Source organism: Pollachius pollachius (genome assembly GCF_949987615.1).
Source record: "Pollachius pollachius genome assembly, chromosome: 4".
In the NCBI taxonomy this organism is placed as follows: Eukaryota; Metazoa; Chordata; class Actinopteri; order Gadiformes; family Gadidae; genus Pollachius; species Pollachius pollachius.
In genome coordinates, this window is record NC_136937.1 from 27,159,639 (window position 1) to 27,181,288 (window position 21,650).

Sequence of the window (21,650 nt, forward strand, 5' to 3'; positions counted from 1 at the left end):
CTGACGTTGGCTGAGGGTGTCCCTGTGAATGATGGGTTCTGAAGGAGTACTCTTCTGGTTACGGTGACGTACGGTTCAGTCGGCGCCACTTTTATCTCCAATCGCCAGAGGACCCGTTACAATCTGGTAATCAACCCGTCAGCCGTAAGATATGACATGGATGCGCAAGCAGGGATCAATATTGTGTGCATGAGCAGAACCACCAAATCGCACGATTGGATAGGTAGCAGACATTGGAAGAACACCAGAGCGGCAAGCTAGTTAGAAATCCGTCCTCTGGTGATGTCACAAGTGAGTGTACACAGACTCATCTCGCTCAACCCCTCTGAGATGGTACTATGAATTGATCAGCTTTGTCCAGGGAAACTTTGGGGGAGGCTTGGGTGAGGTGGATACAGCTGGCTCGTGTTTGAGGACATTTGTGTTTCCTAATGGGTAAATCAAAGTGTAATGCATATATGAAAAAAGTCGGAGGAGGCAGATACTTAAAACAAAGTTTTTATTGAGGGAAATTGATCGGGCAGGTCTTTTTAGTTCCTCTTTGATCGGAGGTGAGATGTACTTCACCTTACATCAATTACATTAAAGAATATATTACAATGAAATGCAGGCTGGCAATAAATACTAAATCGAATGGTTAATGGTACTTTTAATGTACGCCATCATTAACCCATAATCTTGCTTTTGCTACACAGTGCAAAATATGCCATTGTAAAAAACAAAAAATTACAAATGTACAATATTTTCAGTAGAAATTACCGTCTTTAAAGCAGAAAGCAAGGATTCAAATTATTAGACATTCAATTTCGAACAATATCTTCTCAAGAGAACACGACCAGACCTCCCTCTATATCCATGTACCTTACAACTCAACGCATCCATTCCTCAACTGTTAAACCGCCAAATCAACCTTCACACCTCAATCTTCATACCGACTCGCCTGATCCCGAAACCGAGAGCAACGACCAAAACGAAAAAGAAAGCAAGAAAAAACACTGAGAACGAGCATAGAGAGAGAACATGTCCCTACATGCTGGTGGCCTTGCCGGCTTGGGCCTCGTGCAGCGAGCTGGACCCGGAGCTGCTCCTGCTCTTCCTCTGGTATTCTTTCTCCAGGGACTCCTTCCTGTCGTGCAGCTCCAAGCTCCGCCTTTTTCTGTCGTTGTCCTTGCCCTCGGGCTCCAGCTCGGTGAAGCGCGCCTCGACCTCGGCGGGGTCCGTGTAGGTGTAGAAGTAGGCCATGATGGCAAACACCACGCACACGAAGATCAGCAGCGAGGCGAACAAGATGTACTCGGCCCACTGTGCTCAAGGGGAAGGAAAAAGGGCGGGAAAAAAACGAGTTACGCTAATGTTTATGCTACGATGCTAAGCTACTACGCTCATATGGATAAAAGTCTGACTGTTTATTTTTCTTGGCATTTTATACTGTAGATCAATAATAGTTTAAAGGTGACATATAATACCACCAGTGAGACATCACAAGTGGGCGTGTCCACATAGATGTATGACGGATAGATGAGCAACGTTTGCTACAGTCCACTGGGAAGGTGGGTAGACTGATCTATCCAGCACACATCTAGGTGGACACGCCCACTTGTGATGTCAGAAGAGACAGACAAAACGGCTTGTAACGACTAATCACAAACACACCTGGTGGTATAATATGTCACCTTTCAACTTTTCTAGTTGAGTAGAGTGCAGGATCACAAACTAATGGTTGTTAGTAGGTAGTCATTTATCAAAGGGACAAGGAACAGCCAGGGGGGTGGTGGGACATCCTGCAGATACACTGTGTCCATTGGGATTCAAACCCAGAACCTTTCGGCCATGTGTCCGGTCTGAAGCGATCCACCCACCTGATCTGGCAGCTGGGCTGCTTCAGCCACGATGAGCACGATGATGTTCCCCACGGCAACCGTGAACAGCCAACCGGCTTGCAGCACAGACTTCATGTTGCTAGGGGCCTGAAAGGTGAGGTAAATGGGTTATGAATTGATGAAGTAATGGTCACTGGTATGTACGGCAATATGTTAATATTTGTAATACTTGTACCATACTATATATATATATATATATATATATATATATAAAATAACATTCTGTTTGAAATCAAATTGTGCAATATAAAAGCTTAAAGGGGACATATTATGAAAACACTTTTCCTGGGATTTGGGGTGTTGTTTTGGGTCTGGTGCTCCCACACGCATACAAACTTTGGAAAAAGTCTGTGCATGATTTTTTGAGTGGGATATGCATTTCTGAAAGTACCCCGTCTACAGTTACCAAACGAGCAAGTCAGTTTCAGCGCCCCCTCCTACGTAGGAAGGGGGCACAGTTGAATATTTGCTCCCACTTCCCCACCCCCCTCCAATCAGAGCATAGCTAAGATTTTGTGGACCAGCGTACGGGCAGCCCCGGGGGGCTGAGCTCAGCAGCTCAGCTCCGGGAGTACAATACCTATCTCCATGGAGCTGCCGGACTGCCACCGAGCCCCCCCGCGCCAGACTGTCGCTGACTGCCGGCGAAGCTTCGGCGGCAGCTCCGGCCGGGGGGGGCTCAGGCGGCAGTCCGGCAGCTCAGCTCCCGGGGTACAATCCCTTTCTCCTCCATGTCGCGGTTCAATATGGACTTCAGAGAGTCAAGGCCACAGTTCCTTTGCCCCAATTCTTCTCAACCATGGCCGAGATAACCCCCACAACGAGTCTTTACGTGTTGTGGAAGTACCAGAGACGTCAGACGCAGTCTTTATTGATTCATAATATCATCCGAGGTGCACATAGCTTTTGGCCGTGATATTAGATATATTATATAAATACCTATATATTATATTATTATTATATTATATTATGTAGATATAGAGCTCCATGAGTCCGCACACGGCAACAATCCCTTCTCCTCCATGCTGTGGTTCAGTCTGACAGCTCATTGGTCAATGGGAAGCAGCTCATTTGCATTAAAGCTGCAGACACCAGAAACGAAAAAGAAAGCGCATTCTGAGAGACTGAAACAGAGGTAGGCAGGATTTTTTTTCCTAAAAGCTATTTCCAGCAAACAGCCTCAAAAACATGTTTTCTGGAAATCATATGCTATGTTTACTTGCTGGGAAAACACCATAATATGTCTCCTTTAAAAAATATTTTAGAAATCTTGCTCTCTGCAGCAGCACCAATTTCTTTTAAAGGTCCCATGGCAAGCTACTTTATGGATGCTTTTATATAGGTGTTAATTGGCCCCTAATACAGTATTTGAAGACGTTCAAGAAATTCAGCCTTGGTGCAGAATTACAGCCGCTACGAGCCAGTCCCACAATGAGCTTTCCACAAACGTGCCTTTTTTTAGAGGCGGGTCAAGGTGGAGGGTTGGGGTGTGGCCCTGAGCAGTCTCTGGTTCTTCCACTTCCACATCAATCTGAAGTAGGCTGAACCGCGTGGAGGAAAAAGGGATTGTTGCCCGCGATTGTCTCCCGCCGGAACCCCGCTGCTGAGGCACCACCGCCTCAGCAGCGGGTAGTGGGGCTCCGTCGGTGGTGTCTCGCGGCGGTGCTGCCTCGGCAGCGTGCAGCGGGGCTCCGGCGGGAGACAATCACGGGCAACAATCCCTTTCTCCTCCAAGTCGCGGTTCATGTACTTCAGGGAGGCAAAGCCAAAGTTCCTTTCCCCCAATTCCTTCTCAACCATGGCTGAGATAACCCCCACTACGAGTCTCGTTGTGGAAATACCAGGGACGTCAGAGGACCCGACATGTTATGCGCCATAACACCAACAGCAGAACGGTTGTCAAAATAACAAAGAAATGTGCAACACTTGCGTTAAAGTCTGTGTATTCACTAACACACACACACATGTGGCGCTCGGACAGGGTAGCTCATTGTCTCATTGGAGGGCCAAATTCTCTGGGTGGGCAAGGCAGAGAAAGGTGAGGTAACTTGGCCCCTTAGAGCGTCTGAGCTTTCATTTTTCGTTTTACACCTACCGCCATTTCTAGCTACTGGGGGACCATAGGCCGGCTAGGGGAACTCATATTAATGCTAGAAAACCTCCTTAAGTGAAATTTTCATGCCATGGGACCAGCAGGATCCAGCAGCAAGGCTACTCACTCATACCAAGCGATCTGCTCATATCACCCCTATTCTGTCTCAGCTACACTGGTTACCGGTTCTGTCCCAAATCGAATTAAAGATTCTTCTTCTCACCTTCAAAGCCCTCCATGACCTTGCACCTCCTTACCTCTGTGACCTTTTGACCCCTTACACTCCATCCCACTCACTCAGATCATCTTACCACAAACTCCTCTCTGTCCCCCGCACCAGACTTTCTACCCTGGGTGGCAGGGCTTTCAGCGCCATGGCCCCCAAACTCTGGAACTCCCTTCCTCAATCCCTCCGTGACTGTCCCTCCTTCCCCCTCTTTAAAGCTCATCTCAAGACCTTTCTGTTCCGAGAACACTTCGGCTCTTTTACCACCACTGCATAGACCCTCTGTATATATTATACATTTTTATTTGTGTTGTTATGCTGTCTTGTTCTGTGTGTGCTCAAGAAACTGTAAAGCGACCTTGAGTGTGAAAAAGGCGCTATATAAAATAAACATTATTATTATTATTATTATTATTATTATTATTATTATCTTGTCACAGGGTAACCATCCACCTGAATATGAACATTGATGGGACAGAGGTCCTTTCCGAGTCAAAATCACTCTAAATCACTTTTAAGGCAATCTTCTAGCGGGTTGGTTTCTGACAGTCAGTATATATATATCTATGTCTGTAGTGGAAAACATCCCTCTGTGATGTGCTATGTTTATATCACGCGTTTGGATCCTGTTATCCTTCGTTCTGAACATTTTTCCGTTGCAGATGTGATCACGTCCCCGGTGCGAGACGCCGTGTTCCCATAGCAACCCTAGCTTCTGGCCGCCCGTCTACCTGTGAGTAGGAGAACTCCAGCCCAGTGACGGAGAACACCACCTCGCCCATGGTCATCAGGAAGTACTGCGGGATCTGCCAGGCCATGTGCACCACGTTGGGGCCGATGTCTTCCTCCAGACGCAGGCCTCCACACTGGACGGACGCACACAAGCACACACCAAAAGACACATACAGTCACGCACACACATGCACCCACATACACATACATAAAATCACACGCACACACACACACACACATGCATGCACACAGACACAGATGCACATATCCACAAACGCAGATACACACAGAAATACACAAAAAAACACACACACACACAAACACACACCCCACGAGGGGAAAACAGAACCAGGGTTAATATGGTTGGACCAGCAACATTTTGGATAAATATTCAGTACCAGGTTCAAGGTACAAGGTCACGTTCGCTACACACAGAGGTGGAACGATGATAGAAACCCTTAAAGACGTTGGATATCGGTGCATCCTTCGTCGATTGAGTTTATTTACCCCCCACCCAAAGTTTCAACACGGTTATTATCACCTGTTCCAAAGAGTACTGGATACAATGAAATATTAGATTGCTGTTATACGTGGACGTGCATCAGATGACGGACATTACGGAAAGCAAAAGATAATGCGTTTGAGCGGCATCCATTTTGTTTCCGGGTAGGGGTACTGAGTAGGAGGAGGAGGAAGTGTGAGGAAGAGGAGGAGGTTTGAGGAAGAGGACTCACGTCAGCGATGGTGAACGTGTCGGGGATGATGACGGTGTAAGCGCTACCAAAGCCCACGGCCATAGAATACGTACACATGTCAGTCAGGGTCTGGATTACAAACTGAGCACTGTAACATACACACACACACACACACACACACACACACACACACACACACACACACGTTATAGTAAAAGAATAACTGCATCATGATAGCTTTCCTTATTTTGGGGTAATTCCTTCTTTGTCACGTGTTTGACTGTGTGTGTGTGTGTGTGTGTGTGTGTGTGTGTGTGTGTTTGTGTGTGGCACTTACTTTCCCTGTGGTACAAGAGCATACTCTGACATCTCTGTGAGGGGGATGTTCCCCAGCGACGTCACGTTCAAATTTTCTCTGAAACCGTTGAGGAACCTGCAAAGGAAACATCAACACAAAGATTTTATTTGTATTTGTCATTTGTGAGTTATTTGGTTTTGATTTCATGCCTGCCCCAAATAATACGCTAACATAGACATGTGTTGACATGTACTACAAGCTAATGTGGACATATGCTGTAATTGACGTGGATGTGGACACGCTAACATGCCTGATAGCGTTTTCTCCCTGTTCTGGCTTCTCTGTGATGTCTTTGTACTAGAGAGCAGGGGAAAAGAAAGAAAAACATTACACAAGCAAAAAAAAAACACATACATAAATACAGTTGATTGAATGGACGGTCCTTACCAATGTACAGTTCGGGAACGTCTTGGTGATGACGAGGCTCATGCGGGTTCCATTCGTCAGGACTAAAGTTTTGCCCGTTTTGTTTATATCAATGTTGACCACGCCCTCAAACGACAGGTACTTACTGTTGGACTGTGTGAGGACAAAATAACAGTTTTCACCACCTGTCCTGAATCTGTGAACCCTTTTATTAGAGTGTCAAATCAGTGGGATCTAATCTATACAGGTGCCTCTTTTTGTAAGTATTAAAGGGGTTCCTATTTTACCACCAGGTGTGATGTGTGTAGTCATTTAAAGCCCAACCTATGGTGGGCTTGTAATGGCTACAATGGTAGTGTCCACCCAGATGTGTGTTGGATTGATTGGGCAAACTGGCAGCCTATACAGTGGACCGTACCAACTGGTGTGGCGGATATATCCCATCAACAACATACATAATGAGAATCTGTGATGACCTGCGATTGTAATGTGAACATTAAACCGGTTGCGATCTGGTCCCGCGGTTTAAAGCAAACAGCCGCAATCGGTAGAAATGCATTGCCAGCTGCTGCTAGTGTTCAGGTGTTATTTGCATGAATTATTTTATTATTTTTATTGTTTATTGACAGAAGAGTTGTAATCTTTACATCATGTCCCGACATTCATTTACATTTACATTAGGGCATTTAGCAGAGGCTTTTATCTAAAGTGACTTCAAATTAGTACATTGGTCAGAGGAAAAGAGACATTCCTGCTTTAACCCTGCCTCACTGTTGGACAGTACCAGCGTTGTGTGATTTGACACTGTTCTCCTACCATGAAAGGGTCCACCATGAAGTTCTGGCCCCCTACGTTGACGTCCACCATTGCATTATCCAAGTTATAGACCTTGATTTGGCCGCCATTGCTAGCAGGGAATACAGGAAGTGTTTCCTACAAGACGGAAGCAGAGTTGAAAAGGGTCAAAGGAGTAAGATTGGGTTGGGTACCGTAATCAGATGTGTGTGTGTGTGTGTGTGTGTGTGTGTGTGTGTGTTTGTAATGCTCACATCAATCTGAAGCTGGACGAGAGCAGCAGCAATAAAAGCCAGGGCAGCCATGAACATTCCCACTGTCATCCTCCTCAATGGACTGCAAGACACACACAGATACACACACACACACACACACACACAAACACACACACACACACACACACACACACACACACACACACACACACACAGACAGACAGACAGACACACACACAGACAGACACACAGACAGACAGACACACAGAGATACCAACAGTAACCTGAATGCTTATGGTAAGGGTTAACAACAAGCCAACAATTTAATCATGTAGAACTTAGTTAACATGAACACCAATACCTTAGTAAACATGAACACCATTAGTAAAAATGCACACCATTAGTAAACACCAACATCATTAGTAAATAAGCTACACATTAGTTAACTGTTAACTTTTTACAGTATTAACAAATGTTTATTAATGGTTAATTAATGTGTAGTCATTAACCAATGGTGTTCATGTTTACGAATGGTATTCGTGTTAACTAATGGTTATCATGTTAACTAATGGTGTTCATGCTAACCAATGGTTGTTCATGTTAACTAAACAAAAACATCCTGCCACATCTTGCCCCCAGAGAGTTTTCACAATGGTCCCTAAATAGCTAATGGTAAACTAATGCATTGCCAGCGATATTCCTCAGTTATTGACAGCAACTTCAAAACTGAGTAAATGCACTAGTTGCACATATAAACATTTGATATTGTAAGCAAAACCCTGTCTTTTACACCAATGTATTGTTCTCTTAGGGGCATTAGAACCAGGTGTCCATTTTGTCAAAAATGTACAAAAACATTTATTTGGTCAACACTGTAGTTATAGGGCCCCTATTTTACCACAAGCCATTCCCAAAGCTACCCTGCAGTGACGTCACAAGAGGAAGTGTCCTCCCTGAGGATCTATCCATCCATCGTACTTCTGGGTGGCCATTAGTGACTGCGGTGTCACCGTTAGGTCGATTTTGAAACTCTGAAACGTACGTGAAGTTCAGGCCGCACTTGGCTATCAGCGGATAGATCACACTGTCCACGATGGGAACAAAGCCGAGAATCAGGATGGGGTTGACCGTCTGTCAGGGTGGAAGAAGAGAAACTATAAGGTCACTTTATCCTGACAAAGGTCAATAGCCAGCCAGACAGACAGACAGACAGACAGGCAGACAGACAGACAGACAGACAGACAGACAGACAGACAGAGATAGATCGGAACTTTATAAATCCCCCGGGAAGGTTCTCTCAGGAAATTGCACTTCCAGCAGCAGCAAACACCATGTTACAAATAAAATGATTTAAAAATGAGGATGAATGTGCTATAGTACTAAATGCTAAAGGCAACAAAAAAAAAATGCAGGGAAATAATATACAAGAAAGAATACTATACAAGTCAATATTTACATGAGGGAGTGCTGAAACAAGACGAGGACAATGGGACTTTTCACCAAGCGGCCATCTTGGTTCTACACGCTAGCTGGGTGGGGGAACTGAATGCTGAATTCAGCAATCAGATCCAACCACCAAGCTACTGTTTTACAACCCGAATGGCCGCTAGATGATTAGATCAATATACCGATGCGTTCATCCATGTAAAATTGATCTATATAATGTATGAGCTGCTGCACTTCTCACCTGCATCTGGTCGGGCTGAATGACCAAAAGACCCTGAGGTAGATGAGCAACGAAGAAAAAGAAAAAACAGAAGTTAGACTGTAATACAAAGTAACATCAACACTAGTTAGCCTCCAGGCAGACATTAGTTTAAATTTATTTATTATTATTTATTTATTTAAAAGTGAACAGCTTTTTTAACTAGCTACGATTGTGGGGGATATATAAGTGGATCGGAGTGGATTAGCAGACATTAAAAAAAAGCTTGAATAGACAAAGTCTTACAAAGTCTCCGTCCATGGTGGTGGCCTGCAGTGTCCATCTGGAGCCCTGTAGAGACACAGTATACTTGACTTTCAACTCGTGGAATATAAACAACTAATTCACAAAGTTTTGTTCAACATAAGCCCATTTTTTCAAAAATAAAGAGTATTTTATTTTAAACTTTATTTGACCAGGGAGTAAAATCACATTGAGATAGATCTATTTTACAAATGAGCCCTGGCCATGGTAGCAGCACACAATTAACATAAGACAGACAAAGGTAATTAATAGAGACATAAAACAAAGTCAGAAATTAAAAACAGCATAAAATTAGGGTTTTCTTTAATAATATGGTAATTCAAGGTGGCCTCCGGTTGATTACCTGCTGGTCGAAGAGAGTCCAGAACATGGGAAGAGGGATGTAGAGGAACAGAACTTTCAGCACCATCTTTATCTGGGCGATCAGGAGTTTCTAGAAGACGGAGCGAGGGGAACAGGGTCACAGGTGTAGGGATAGGGGTACACAGGTGAATCAAACAGGTGTATCCACGTGCAGGTATGTACATGGTGTATATCGACAGGTCTGTATTCACAGGTGTTATTTACAGGTATGTGTACAGGTAGGTAGGGACAGGTATATGTTCAGGTGTGTTTGAAGAGGTCTAAATGGACAGGTGTATGTTCAGGTGTTTGAAGAGGTCTGTATTGACAGGTGTATGTTCAGGTGTTTGAAGAGGTCTGTATGGACAAGTGTATGTTTTGGTGAATTTGAAGAAGTCTGTATGGACCGGTGTGCGTTCAGGTGTGTTTCAAGAGGTCTGTATGGACAGGTGTACGTTCAGGTGTGTTTGAAGAGGTCTGTATGGACAGGTTCAGGTGTGTTTGAAGAGGTCTGTATTGACAGGTGTACGTTCAGGTGTGTCTGAAGAGTTCTGTATGGACAGGTGTATGTTCAGGTGTGTTTGAAGAGGTCTGTATGTACACGTAGTTGTGTACAGGTGTATGAACAGGTGCATGTACAGGTCTGTATGCAGGGGGGGGATTCACAGGGGTATGTACAGGTAGGTATGTATGCTGTGCTCTCACCTCATACTTCTCATCGGCCCAGTCCATCCAGTGCTCTCGCTTGGGGATGGACGAGCTACGGTTCCTGAAGCGGTTTTTGACTGCAAACTTGACCAAACAGAAGACAGACAGCAGAACATCACTCCTCGGCCCAGTCTTAGAAATGCTGGACTGAATGCCACCTCTCTCTGTGTGTTTTAATCGTGGCCTTGGTCCAGAACTTACCCAGATACACTTGCAGACCTCGAGCATGATGTTTCCCTTCGGGGCGACCTTGTTGTACATTCTGCTGCCCACGATGAACACAACTGTAGACACACACACACACACACACACACATTGGAACCATCACCATTTCATTCACCTTTATTCACCTGGAGATAGCTTTCCCACAGGAGGAGGAAGAGGATAAATAAATGGAGGAGTAGAAAGAGCAGTAGGAGGAGGAGAAATAAATGGAGGAGGAGAAAGAGAAGGAGGAGGAGAACAAGAAGGAAGAGCAGGAGGAGGAGGAGAGACAAATGGGCAGGGCCGACCCTAGTTACTTTGATGGGCCAAAGCGAGATTTTGTTTGAGGCCCCGATACACTGCACCAGCACAGAGATGTATTGCCACAGATGGCAGCGTTACCATGGCTACACACCGGGTTTTTAACGGGAGCAAGGCAGCTTAACTCCAGACAAAGTTCATAGAGTGTTTATGCCGCCAGCCGGCTCTGAGTGCCGTCTACGTCCGAATCAATGTCTTCTTTTGGCAGAAACTCAGAAGCGCAGGTCAAGCATCATGCTCAAGGACGACTAATGGTGGTCCTGTGAACAATAGGGGGATCGAACCCAGAACCTTTCAGCTGGGAGTCGAACACCCCTTGCCCACTGTTATCCGACAGAAACAACCAGCAAGTAGAAGGAGGCAGAGCAGGAGAACAAGAAGGAGGAGCAGGAGGAGGAGGAAGAGAAGGAGGACCAGGAGGAGGAGAAAGAGAAGGAGGAATAGGAGGAGGAGAAAGAGAAGGAGGAACAGGAGGAGGAGAAAGAGAAGGAGGAGGAGAAAGAGAAGGAGGAGCAGGAGGAGGAGAAAGAGAAGGAGGAACAGGAGGAGGTAAAAGAGAAGGAGGAGCAGGAGGAGGAGAAAGAGAAGGAGGAACAGGAGGAGGAGAAAGAGAAGGAGGAACAGGACGAGGAGAATGAGGAGGAGGAGGAGGAGGAGAAAGAGAAGGAGGAGCAGGAGGAGGAGAAAGAGAAGGAGGAACAGGAGGAGGAGAAAGAGAAGGAGGAACAGGAGGAGGTAAAAGAGAAGGAGGAACAGGAGGAGGTAAAAGAGAAGGAGGAACAGGAGGAGGAGAAAGAGAAGGAGGAACAGGAGGAGGAGAAAGAGAAGGAGGAGCAGGAGGAGGAGAAAGAGAAGGAGGACCAGGAGGAGGAGAAAGAGAAGGAGGACCAGGAGGTGGAGGAGTGGAAGGAGGGAGAGCAGGAAGAGAGCAAGTAGAAGAAGCAGGAGGAGGAGTTGTCGAAGGAGGAAGAGCCGGAGGAGAAAAATAAATGGAGGAGAAGGAGGAGGAGGGGGATGAGGAGAAAGAGGGGGAGGAGGAGGAGAAAGGGACTGAGGAAGGTAGTCTTACTTAGGGCCACGACCATGAGGGCAGCGGGCACACCGAAGGCCAGGGGGTAACACTTCTGCTGGGTGTAGATGCCACACTCCTGGGCTGGAGGAATTTAACACACACATTCAAAACATTAAAAGCTTTTTCCATTGCTACTTTTTAGTATTCCACATTTACAGGTCCCATGGCACGCTACTTTATGGATGCTCATATATAGACATTAGTGGCCCCAGGGGTGTAGGAATGAGTTTAACATTGGGGGGGACACATATCGGAAACCTGACAGATCCGTTAACGGTTTGTACAGAAATATGTCTGAAAAAATTCACAAATATATTTTATTCTACTAAAAAGATACGTTTGTAAATGTAAAGGAAAACACATTTTGAATGGTAGTTATGAACTGATGAATATCGAATCAATTCTTTAATTGCACGCTCAACCATCCAGTTTTTTAGAATAAGAAGCGGTGACAAGACGCTGTGTTGCGCTTTCAAAATAAAATAAAATATTTTTCTCCCCCCGGTATAATTTTAAGGTGGGACAAATGCGCCTGTCTCCAATATTGGAGGGGACACGTCCCCTCCGTCCCCCCCGTTTCCTACGCCCTTGAGTGGCCCCCTAACACAGTATTTGAAGACGTTCCCGAAATTCAGCCGTGGTGCAGAATTGCAGCCACTACGAGCCGGTCGCACATTGAGCTTTCCCCAAACGCGCCGTTTCGGTGTCTGTAGCATTAATGCAAATGAGGAGGAGAGAGGCGAGTCAAGGAGGAGGGTGGGGGTGTGGCCCTGAGCAGCTTGCGGCCACGGTACCAGGCGCTCTGTTTACAGGGATGGATTTAATGATTATTTTTTCCTTCAGTTTGCGTTTTCAATTCAGTTTGCGTTGGTCAGTTCGCCAAGGATAGTCGTTCCGAATCGTTCTTTTGTTGTTTTGTTTGTTCAGTCGAGTTTCCGGTAGCGCTGAATCGAATCATGGAATGCACGGTTCTCAGCTGAGTCAGACTCAGCTCCTCCCTCGTTCTCATTCTCAAACGATTGTGGAAGTCGGTCATCAATCAACATAACGTTGCAACTCTAACCAAACGCAGCGGGATGGGGGGTGTAGTTGATTATTGGATGTTTAACATATCAGCAAGAAAATAGACTTGATTTAGCAATGATGGTGGGGGTCCCGGGTGGAGAACGAACCATGAAAGAACGAGACAGGTTGACAAGACATTCAAATATTTGATTAATCTGGCATGACACAGAAAGTACAATATTGAATCGTATTATCCTACGCTCGCTCACTAAGCCTCTTCCCTCTTCACCACTCACAGTCAGAGAACTTAACAGCGAGTCAGCGACTAGTGGGTCTGGGAGGAGTCGAGTCTGAGAACGAACAAGACGGATGAGACAAATGTGAGATAAGTATCAGTTCGGTTTGTTCATTCAAACTGATTCGGTCGCGAACGATCCATCAGTAATTTACAGTGGATGTATCACAATGGCGAGGCGCACACAGCCTTTGGCCGTGTTCTGTAAATATTCTAGAACACTCCGGGTGCTCCGGCGGGAGTCCTGGAGCTCTATATCTAAATAATATCAGGTTATACATAGATATCTATATCATATAATATATGTCCACGGCCAAAAGCTGTGTGCGCCTCCAGACGATATTGTGAATCTCAAACGACTGCTTTGGGTTCTCCGACTTCTCTGGTTCTTCCACGTCCACATCAATCTGACGTAGACTGAACCACAACATGGTGGAGAAAAGGGATTGTTGCTTGCGATTCTTAACCGCGATTGTCTCCCGCCGGAGCCTCGCTGCCGAGGGACCACCGCCTCCTGCAGCAGACAGCGGGCAGCGGGCAGCGCTGAGGCACCACCGCCTCCTGCAGCGGGCAGCGGAAAGCGGGGCTCAAGCAGGAGCAACAATCCCTTTCTCCTCCATGTCGTGGTTCATGTACTTTAGGTAGTAAAAGCCAAAGTTCCTTTCCCACAATTCCTTCTCAGCCATGGCTGAGATAACCCCCACTACGAGTCTTGTTGTGGAAATACCAGAGACGTCAAAGAAACGACGTGTTGTGAGCCATAACACCAATAGCAGAGCAGCAGAACAGTTATACAAATAACAAAGAAGTGTACAACACTTGCGTTACAGTGTGTGTAATCACACACACACAAGACACATGTGGCACTCACACGGTCGTAGCTCATTGTCTCATTGGCGGGCCATATTCTCTGGGCGGGCAAGGCAGAAAAAGGGGAGGTAATATGGCCCCTTATGACGACATATGGGGCCACATTCCAAATCAGCGCGCCTGAGCTTCCATTTTTCCAAAGGTGAGCAGGATACCTAGTGCTCGTTTCACACCGAACGCAAGTTTTAGCCACTGGGGGACGATAGGCAGGCTAGGGGAACTCATATTAATGTGAGGAAACCTCATAAAGTGAGATTTTCATGCCATGGGACATTTAACTGTTAAATAACTATGGATCCAACTACAGAGCAAAAACTACGATCCATATTAAATTATTAAGGTTTTGTTACCCTGATCTAGATCCTGCTCTATGTCCTAGTATATGTCCTGGTGTAGTTTCTGCTCTATGTCCTAGTCTATATCCTAGTCTATGTCTCGGCCTATGCTAGTTCCCGGACTAGGTCCTGGAATAGGTGTTGGTCCAGATGGTGGTCTTGACCCTGACGTAGGTCCTGGTCTAGGTGTTGTTCTATGTGTTGGTCGAGGTGTGGGTCTTGATCTCATTGTAGGTCCTGATCTAGGTCATTGAAGTTCTGGTCAAGGTCCTGCATCATGTCCTGGTCCAGATGGTGGTGTTGATCCTGATGTAGGTCATAGTCTGGACTAGGTCCCGGTCTATGTGGGGGTCTTGATCCCGTTGTAGGACCTGGCCTGGGTCGTGGATTAAGTTCTGGTCTAGGTCCTTCACTAGGTCCTTGTCCAGATGGTGCTCTAGATCCTGGGACCTACCTCGGAGGATGGGAGTGATGATGGTGGACAGCAGGCTGCCTGCGTTGATGGACAGGTAGAAGATGGAGAAGAAGGTGCTCCTCTGTTTCTCCTGTTGAACAGACAAAACCATTTTGAAGAGTCTGCTCTTATCACTGAACCCTCCTAGTGGAGGGCTCTGGTCTTCTGACTGAACCCCCCTAGTGGAGGTCTCTGCTCTTATCACTAAACCCTCCTAGTGGAGGGCTCTAGTCTTCTGACTTAACCCCCCTAGTGGAGGGCTCTGCTCTTATCACTAAACCCTCCTAGTGGAGGGCTCCAGTCTTCTGACTGAACCCCCCTAGTGGAGGGCTCTGCTCTAATGATTAAACCGCCCTAGTGGAGGGCTCTGCTCTAATGACTAAACTCCCCTAGTGGAGGGCTCTGCTCTAATGACTAAACCCTCCTAGTGGAGGGCTCTGCTCTAATGACTAAACCCCCCTAGTGGAGGGCTCTGGTCTTATGACTGAACCCCCCTAGTGGAGAGCTCTGGTCTAATGACTAAACCCTCCTAGTGGAGGGCTCTGCTCTTATGACTGAACCCCCCTAGTGGAGGGCTCTGCTGTAATGACTAAACCCTCCTAGTGGAGGGCTCTGCTCTAATGACTAATCCCTCCTGGTGGAGAGCTCTGCTCTAATGACTAAACCCTCTTAGTGGAGGGCTCTGGTCTTATGACTGAACCCCCCTAGTGGAGGGCTCTGGTCTTATGACTGAACCCTCCTACATTTACATTTACATTTAGGGCATTTAGCAGACGCTTTTATCCAAAGCGACTTACAATAAGTGCATTTGTTACAATAAGTACATTTGTCATAAGAAGTGAAGTGAAGTGAAGACGTTCATAGAACCAAGTGCAAGTATTACAATCGCTAGGCTAACCCATTCCCCGTGTAAAGCAGCGATAGCAGCTACTGTAGATGCTACACAATTAAGTACCTTGAATAAGTGTAATGTACAAGTGCCAGGACGTACAACATTCAATGGTGGCTGTGCATTGGTTTCTATGCAGAGTCGAGATGAACTCTGAACAGGTGAGTTTTGAGTCTTTTGCGGAAGCTGGTGAGCGAGTCTGCGGTCCTGACTTCGGTAGGGAGCTCGTTCCACCACTGAGGTCCCAAAACAGAGAAAAGTTGTGACTTTGCTGATCGACCTTTGCTTGCTCTTAGCGATGGCGGTACCAGACGTCCAGCTGAGGTAGTTGAGCGGAGGGATTGAGCTGGGGTGTGTGGCTTTACTAATGCTTGGAGGTAGGCAGGGGCAGTTCCATCGACTGCCTTGTATGCCAGTACCATCATCTTGAATCTGATGCGAGCTATTACAGGGAGCCAGTGGGGGTCTCGGAAGAGGGGGGTTACATGTGAGAACTTTGGTAGGTTGAACACAAGGCGCGCTGCCGCATTCTGGATGCGCTGCAAGGGTTTAATCGCAGAGGCAGGGAGTCCAGCCAGGAGCGAGTTGCAGTAGTCGAGGCGGGAGATGACCAGTGATTGGATTAGAAGCTGAGCTGCTTCCCTTGTGAGAAAGGGCCGGATCCTGCGGATGTTGTAAAGTGCAAATCTGCAGGACCGGGCCACCGCAGTGATGTTTGCGGTGCAGCACAACTGATTGTCCAACACTACACCAAGGTTTTTGGCAGTTGGAGAAGGAGATACAGTGATATTCTCAACAGTGACCAGTAAGTCCATGTGTGGGCAATCTTTCCCTGGTATTAGGAGGAGCTCAGTCTTGTTGAGGTTAAGCCTCAGGTGATGGGCAGTTGTCCAGGTGCTGACTTCTGCCAGACATTCAGATATGCGTGTTGCAATCAGGGCTTTGTCAGATGAGGGAAAGGAGAGAAATAGCTGAGTGTCGTCAGCATAGCAGTGATAGGAAAAGCCGTGGGATGTAATTACAGAGACCAGAGATCTGGTGTAGAGGGAGAACAGAAGAGGCCCCAGCACCGAGCCTTGAGGGACACCTGTATCAAGCGTGCAAGGTTTGGACAAGGAGCCATTCCATGTTACCTGATAAGTGCGATTCATCAGGTAGGACATGAACCAGGAAAGGGCAGATTCAGCTATGCCAAGCTCGGCGAGAGTGGCGTGGTCTCCTGACTAAACCCCCCTGGTGGAGGGTTCTGCTCTAATGACTAAACCCTCCTAGTTGAGGGCTCTGGTCTTATGACTAAACCCTCGTAGCGGAGGGCTCTGCTCTTATGACTAAACCCTCCTAGTGGAGGGCTCTGCTCTAATGGCTAAACCCTCCTAGTGGAGGGCTCTGGTCTTATGGCTAAACCCTCCTAGTGGAGGGCTCTGGTCTTCTGACTGAACCCTCCTAGTGGAGGGCTCTGATCTAATGACTAAACCCTCCTAGTGGAGGGCTCTGCTCTAATGACTAAACCCTCCTAGTGGAGGGCTCTGGTCTTATGACTGAACTCTCCTAGTGGAGGGCTCTGGTCTTATGGCTAAACCCCCCTAGTGGAGGGCTCTGGTCTTATGACTAAACCCTCCTAGTGGAGGGCTCTGGTCTTATGACTCACTATCAGGTCACAACATCTCCACCCTGCTCTTGGGTCTTGCAATGTGCTCAGGAAGCTAATTACAACCTGCTGAATGATCTGATAGCGATCTGCAAAGCAAAGGTTCTGTCCTTGAACAGTATAATAAAGACACTAAAGCAGTCGCTGAAGCGCTGGAAAGGCACTGATTAGTCTATCAACTACGGGTCCGGAATGTGACGGCCAACAGGACACGCTAACTTGGAAAACAATCTCGTCTATATCTGTGCGTGTGTGCGTGGTTGTGTGCATGTGTGTGTGTGTGGGTGTGTGTGTGTGTGTGTGTGTGTGTGTGTGTGTGTGTGTGTGTGTGAACCTTGATGCATGCGCACCAGTTAAAGTGCCACATTTCACATGTGTGAAATGTGGTGTGTGTCTGTATTCATGTCTGTCTGTCTGTCTGTCTGTCTGTCTGTCTGTGTGTGTGTGTGTGTGTGTGTGTGTGCGTGTGCGTGTGCGTGTGCATGTGTGCGTGTGTGTGTGTGCGTGTGTGCCCCTGTCTTACCTGGTGTTCTTCGAACTGGTCTCCACCGAAGGCGGCGACGCAGGGTTTGATCCCCCCGGTGCCCAGGGCGATCAGGATGAGACCCACCATGGACAGAGCCCTGCAGGACCACCAGGGAGAGCACAGGTTACAGGGGTGTGTGGGTGCGCATGTGTGTGTGGTAGGGTTGTGTATGTGCACATATGGTTGTGTTAGTTGTATATGCGGGGCCTTAGTTTGTTCAGTGTGTAGTAGTTATGTATATGCATCTTCGTTGTTTGTTTGTGAGTGTGAGTGTGTGTGTGTGGGTGTGTGTGTGTGTGTGTGTGTGTGTGTGTGTGGGTGTGTGGGTGGGTGGGTGGGTGCACATGTGAGCGTATGAATACGTGTGTGTGTGTGTACGAATGTGTGCGTGTGTGTGAGTTGCACAACTCACACATGGAACGTCATGTTGTCGGGGGTCCCGTCTTTGTTAGCATCTGTGATGTCATGGATGGCGCTGATTGCCATGACGACCTGGCCAAGAGTGTAAACGATGGACAGGTAGACGATGGTCCTGGAAAGGATAACGAAAATGCAGTGTTTAACGTAAATAAGGATTACCAAAGTAGGGAGAAGGTAGTCCAAAGATTCCCGTTCTGTTGTCGTGGGATTCCTTATCAGGAAGGAATCCCTCCCAGAGAGTCTTTTTAGTAACTTTTTTTCCAGTGGAAGTTCAGACATGCTTTATCGGCACGGAACGATAAACGGAGTGTGAAGTTACTTCAAGCCGGGCGGCCATCTTGTGAGACCGAACTGACAGACCGTCGGAGGCAGCGGACTCTTAAAATGGCGCGTTTCCCACAGCTTTCAACGCGGTTTGACGTCAACTTCACATTCACTTACTGCCATCCTCGATATTTCCCAAATGAGACTGACCAGATGGCAGACGAATCACATTAAACACATTTATTTCAAGGAAAACCAATTGGGCTCCCCTCTTAACACTCCTTTACTAGGTTTAAATATACTGGTGATATGTGACATAATTAGGTATTAGTGGAAGTCTCCCTACTCCGCCACAATAAAAGCGCTCACTTGAACTTTCCGAGCCAGGAGTCAGCCACAATGGCCCCCAGGATGGGCGTGAGGTAGCAGAGGGCCACGAAGGTGTGGTAGATGGTAATGGCCAGGTCATCGTCCCAGCGGAGGAAGTACCGGAAGTACAGCACCAGCACCGCTGAAGAGAGAGAGTGTGTGGGGGGGGGGGGGAGATAAAGGGGGGGAGAGAGGGATAGAGGATGGAGGGGGAGAGAGACAGACACAGAGAAGAACAGAGAAAGGGAGAGAGAGAGAGAGAGGATTGATAGAGGGGGGGATGGAGATAGGGGGAGGAGGGAGGAGGAGGGATGGAGGGGGAGAAAAAGACAGACACAGAGAAGCATAGAAAAAGGGAGGGGGGAGGAGAGTGGAAGAGAGAAGGAGGAAGTGAGTCGGAATGCAGGAGAAAAGGAGTAATCATCATTAATTCAAACATACACTGACTAAGAAAATGCTTATCTCCGATTGTAAATGACTAAAGCAATTATAAACAGATATAGGATAGCCTTCACCCCCTCTTTTACTGAGCGTTAATTAATCATTAACAAGCAGTTCATGACCAAACAAGAGGAGATAGTGGCACTTAAAAATAGTACAGCGTCTTATCCTAGCTTTGTAGTTTGTTGCATACGTGAGACAGGTGGCACAAAGTGCTTGCCACCTGTCTCTATGAACATCCTCACTGTATTGACAGGGATATATTGTTGTTTCTCTTTTTATTGACAAATGTACTCATTGTAAGTGGCTTTGGATAAATGTGTCTGCTAAATGCCCGTAAATGTAAAATGTCAATGATACTCAGAATTCCCTTTTTCTCTTTGTTTAAATTTGTGCAAAACAAGCATTACCTTCCATCCTCAGAAACAAGAGCAGTAGGCCTAATATTAGAAACTGATCTTGCATGTTGATGTTAATGTTTTTGTTAACGTTAAAACTCACCGTGCATGTTAATGTCAATGTTAAAACTCACCGTGCATGTTAATGTCAATGTTAAAACTCACCGAGCAGGTCAATGTTAATGTCAATTTTAAGACTCACCTTTCATGCCATAGTAGGAGAAGCGCTCGCAGAACTCGTTGACCACGATGAAGAAGATACTCAGCGGGTATCCACACACGGTCACCGACTTGGCAACGGGAGGGGAGAGAGAGGCCATGAAAACCACGTTTTTTAAAGTCTTAATTAATTGGCCATTAAATAGCCAAGATGACAATGCAGGTCACAATAGTGGCTGTGTATTGACATAGTGTCTACAAGTGCATTTACAACAACTAGTTCAAGTGAGTGTTTATAGAAGAAAGGAACTCACCTTCTTGGGCTTCTTCCCATTTTCTCTGTCTGTAGCAGAAAAAACAACCAACATTTATTTACTTTGAGTAACTATTTTCAGTTGTTTTTTTCCACTTAATTTTATATATATATTTTATTTTTTTTATTTGTTTGCTGTCAAACAAACATAGCGCTAACTTGCTAGTCACTTTGAATTTCCCCTGGGGATCAATAAAGTATTCATCTATCTATCTATCTATCTATCTATCTATCTGTCTGTCTGTCTGTCTGTCTGTCTGTCTGTCTGTCTGTCTGTCTGTCTGTCTGTCTGTCTATTTATCTATCTATCTATCTATCTATCTATCTATCTATCTATCTATCTATCTATCTATCTATCTATCTATCCATTTCCTACTAGGCAACATAAAGTACTAATGCATAACGCTTTAAAACAAAATCACAATATCACGCTTGCAGGCTGAGATGACAGCTTTCAGTCTGTTACTCAGTCGTCAAACACACACAAAACGCAAAGTCAGCTGCAAAAATGGATGAAAAACAGGCATTTTTAAAACATTTCACGACGAATGAATAGAAGCATAAAAACGGGACCATTCCAAAAGTAACTGTCCCTTTAAGTGCCACCAAAGCGAGTGATTCTCCATCGTCCAGGCAGAGACGTACCTTCCATGGCGGCAGTGGGGTTGTGGGAGTCACCTGTTGAACACAGTCCTCAGGGTTGAAGAGACAGACAATAAGAACGACAGCTGTAGATATGGTCCACCTACTGAGACCTTTTTGTAACCTTCAGCGGATAAGAGACAGATTGTTAAGACTCCCATGATGCATTAGGGGGTGTGTGTGCGTGGGGGTTGTGCATATCATCCACCGTGAGCAGAAAACAGGCCCATGTGTTTTTAATGAGCGTTTTTTATGTGTCATAAACGTTACACTCTGTACTGTGTGTGTGTGTGTGTGTGTGTGTGTGTGTGTGTGTGTGTGTGTGTGTGTGTGTGTGTGTGTGTGTGTCACAGGTTGTTCAGAGTGGTCAGATTGTGTTTGGTCTGAGCTTCATGTGTCCCTAGGTGTGTGTCTGTGTGCGTGTTTGTAGATAGGTTTGACTTATTTATTTATTGATTATTAATAAATAGAGTTTTCTAAATGATTATTTATAGAGCCCTCCATTTATTTATTTTTCAATTCAATACAAACATTTTTTTAAGGTTTATTTGTATAGGGACCGATACAGAATCACAAGCAAGCTTGAGACATTCATCCAATGTTTGCATCATAGTGTTTATAGTCAATGCTAAGTTGCGACACTTTCT

At 46.1% G+C, this 21,650-nt stretch overlaps 1 protein-coding gene across 1 annotated transcript; it reads right to left on the reverse strand.

The window, feature by feature from the left end:
* Window positions 1-1,026: 1,026 nt before the first annotated feature.
* On the reverse strand, window positions 1,027-21,013 carry LOC307074239 (solute carrier family 15 member 1-like; the record flags this gene model as incomplete). The annotated part of the gene is made up of 23 exons (XM_079734258.1): window positions 1,027-1,302; window positions 1,860-1,967; window positions 4,930-5,064; window positions 5,665-5,773; window positions 5,963-6,058; window positions 6,234-6,280; window positions 6,371-6,502; window positions 7,166-7,282; window positions 7,399-7,480; window positions 8,402-8,490; window positions 9,047-9,079; window positions 9,311-9,355; window positions 9,672-9,761; window positions 10,376-10,462; window positions 10,580-10,662; window positions 11,973-12,056; window positions 14,935-15,025; window positions 17,995-18,094; window positions 18,410-18,529; window positions 19,051-19,192; window positions 20,092-20,179; window positions 20,363-20,391; window positions 21,007-21,013. The coding sequence occupies 23 exons, from the start codon at window positions 21,011-21,013 to the stop codon at window positions 1,027-1,029; spliced, it is 2,190 nt and encodes a 729-aa protein (XP_079590384.1).
* Between the last annotated feature and the right edge of the window lie 637 nt (window positions 21,014-21,650).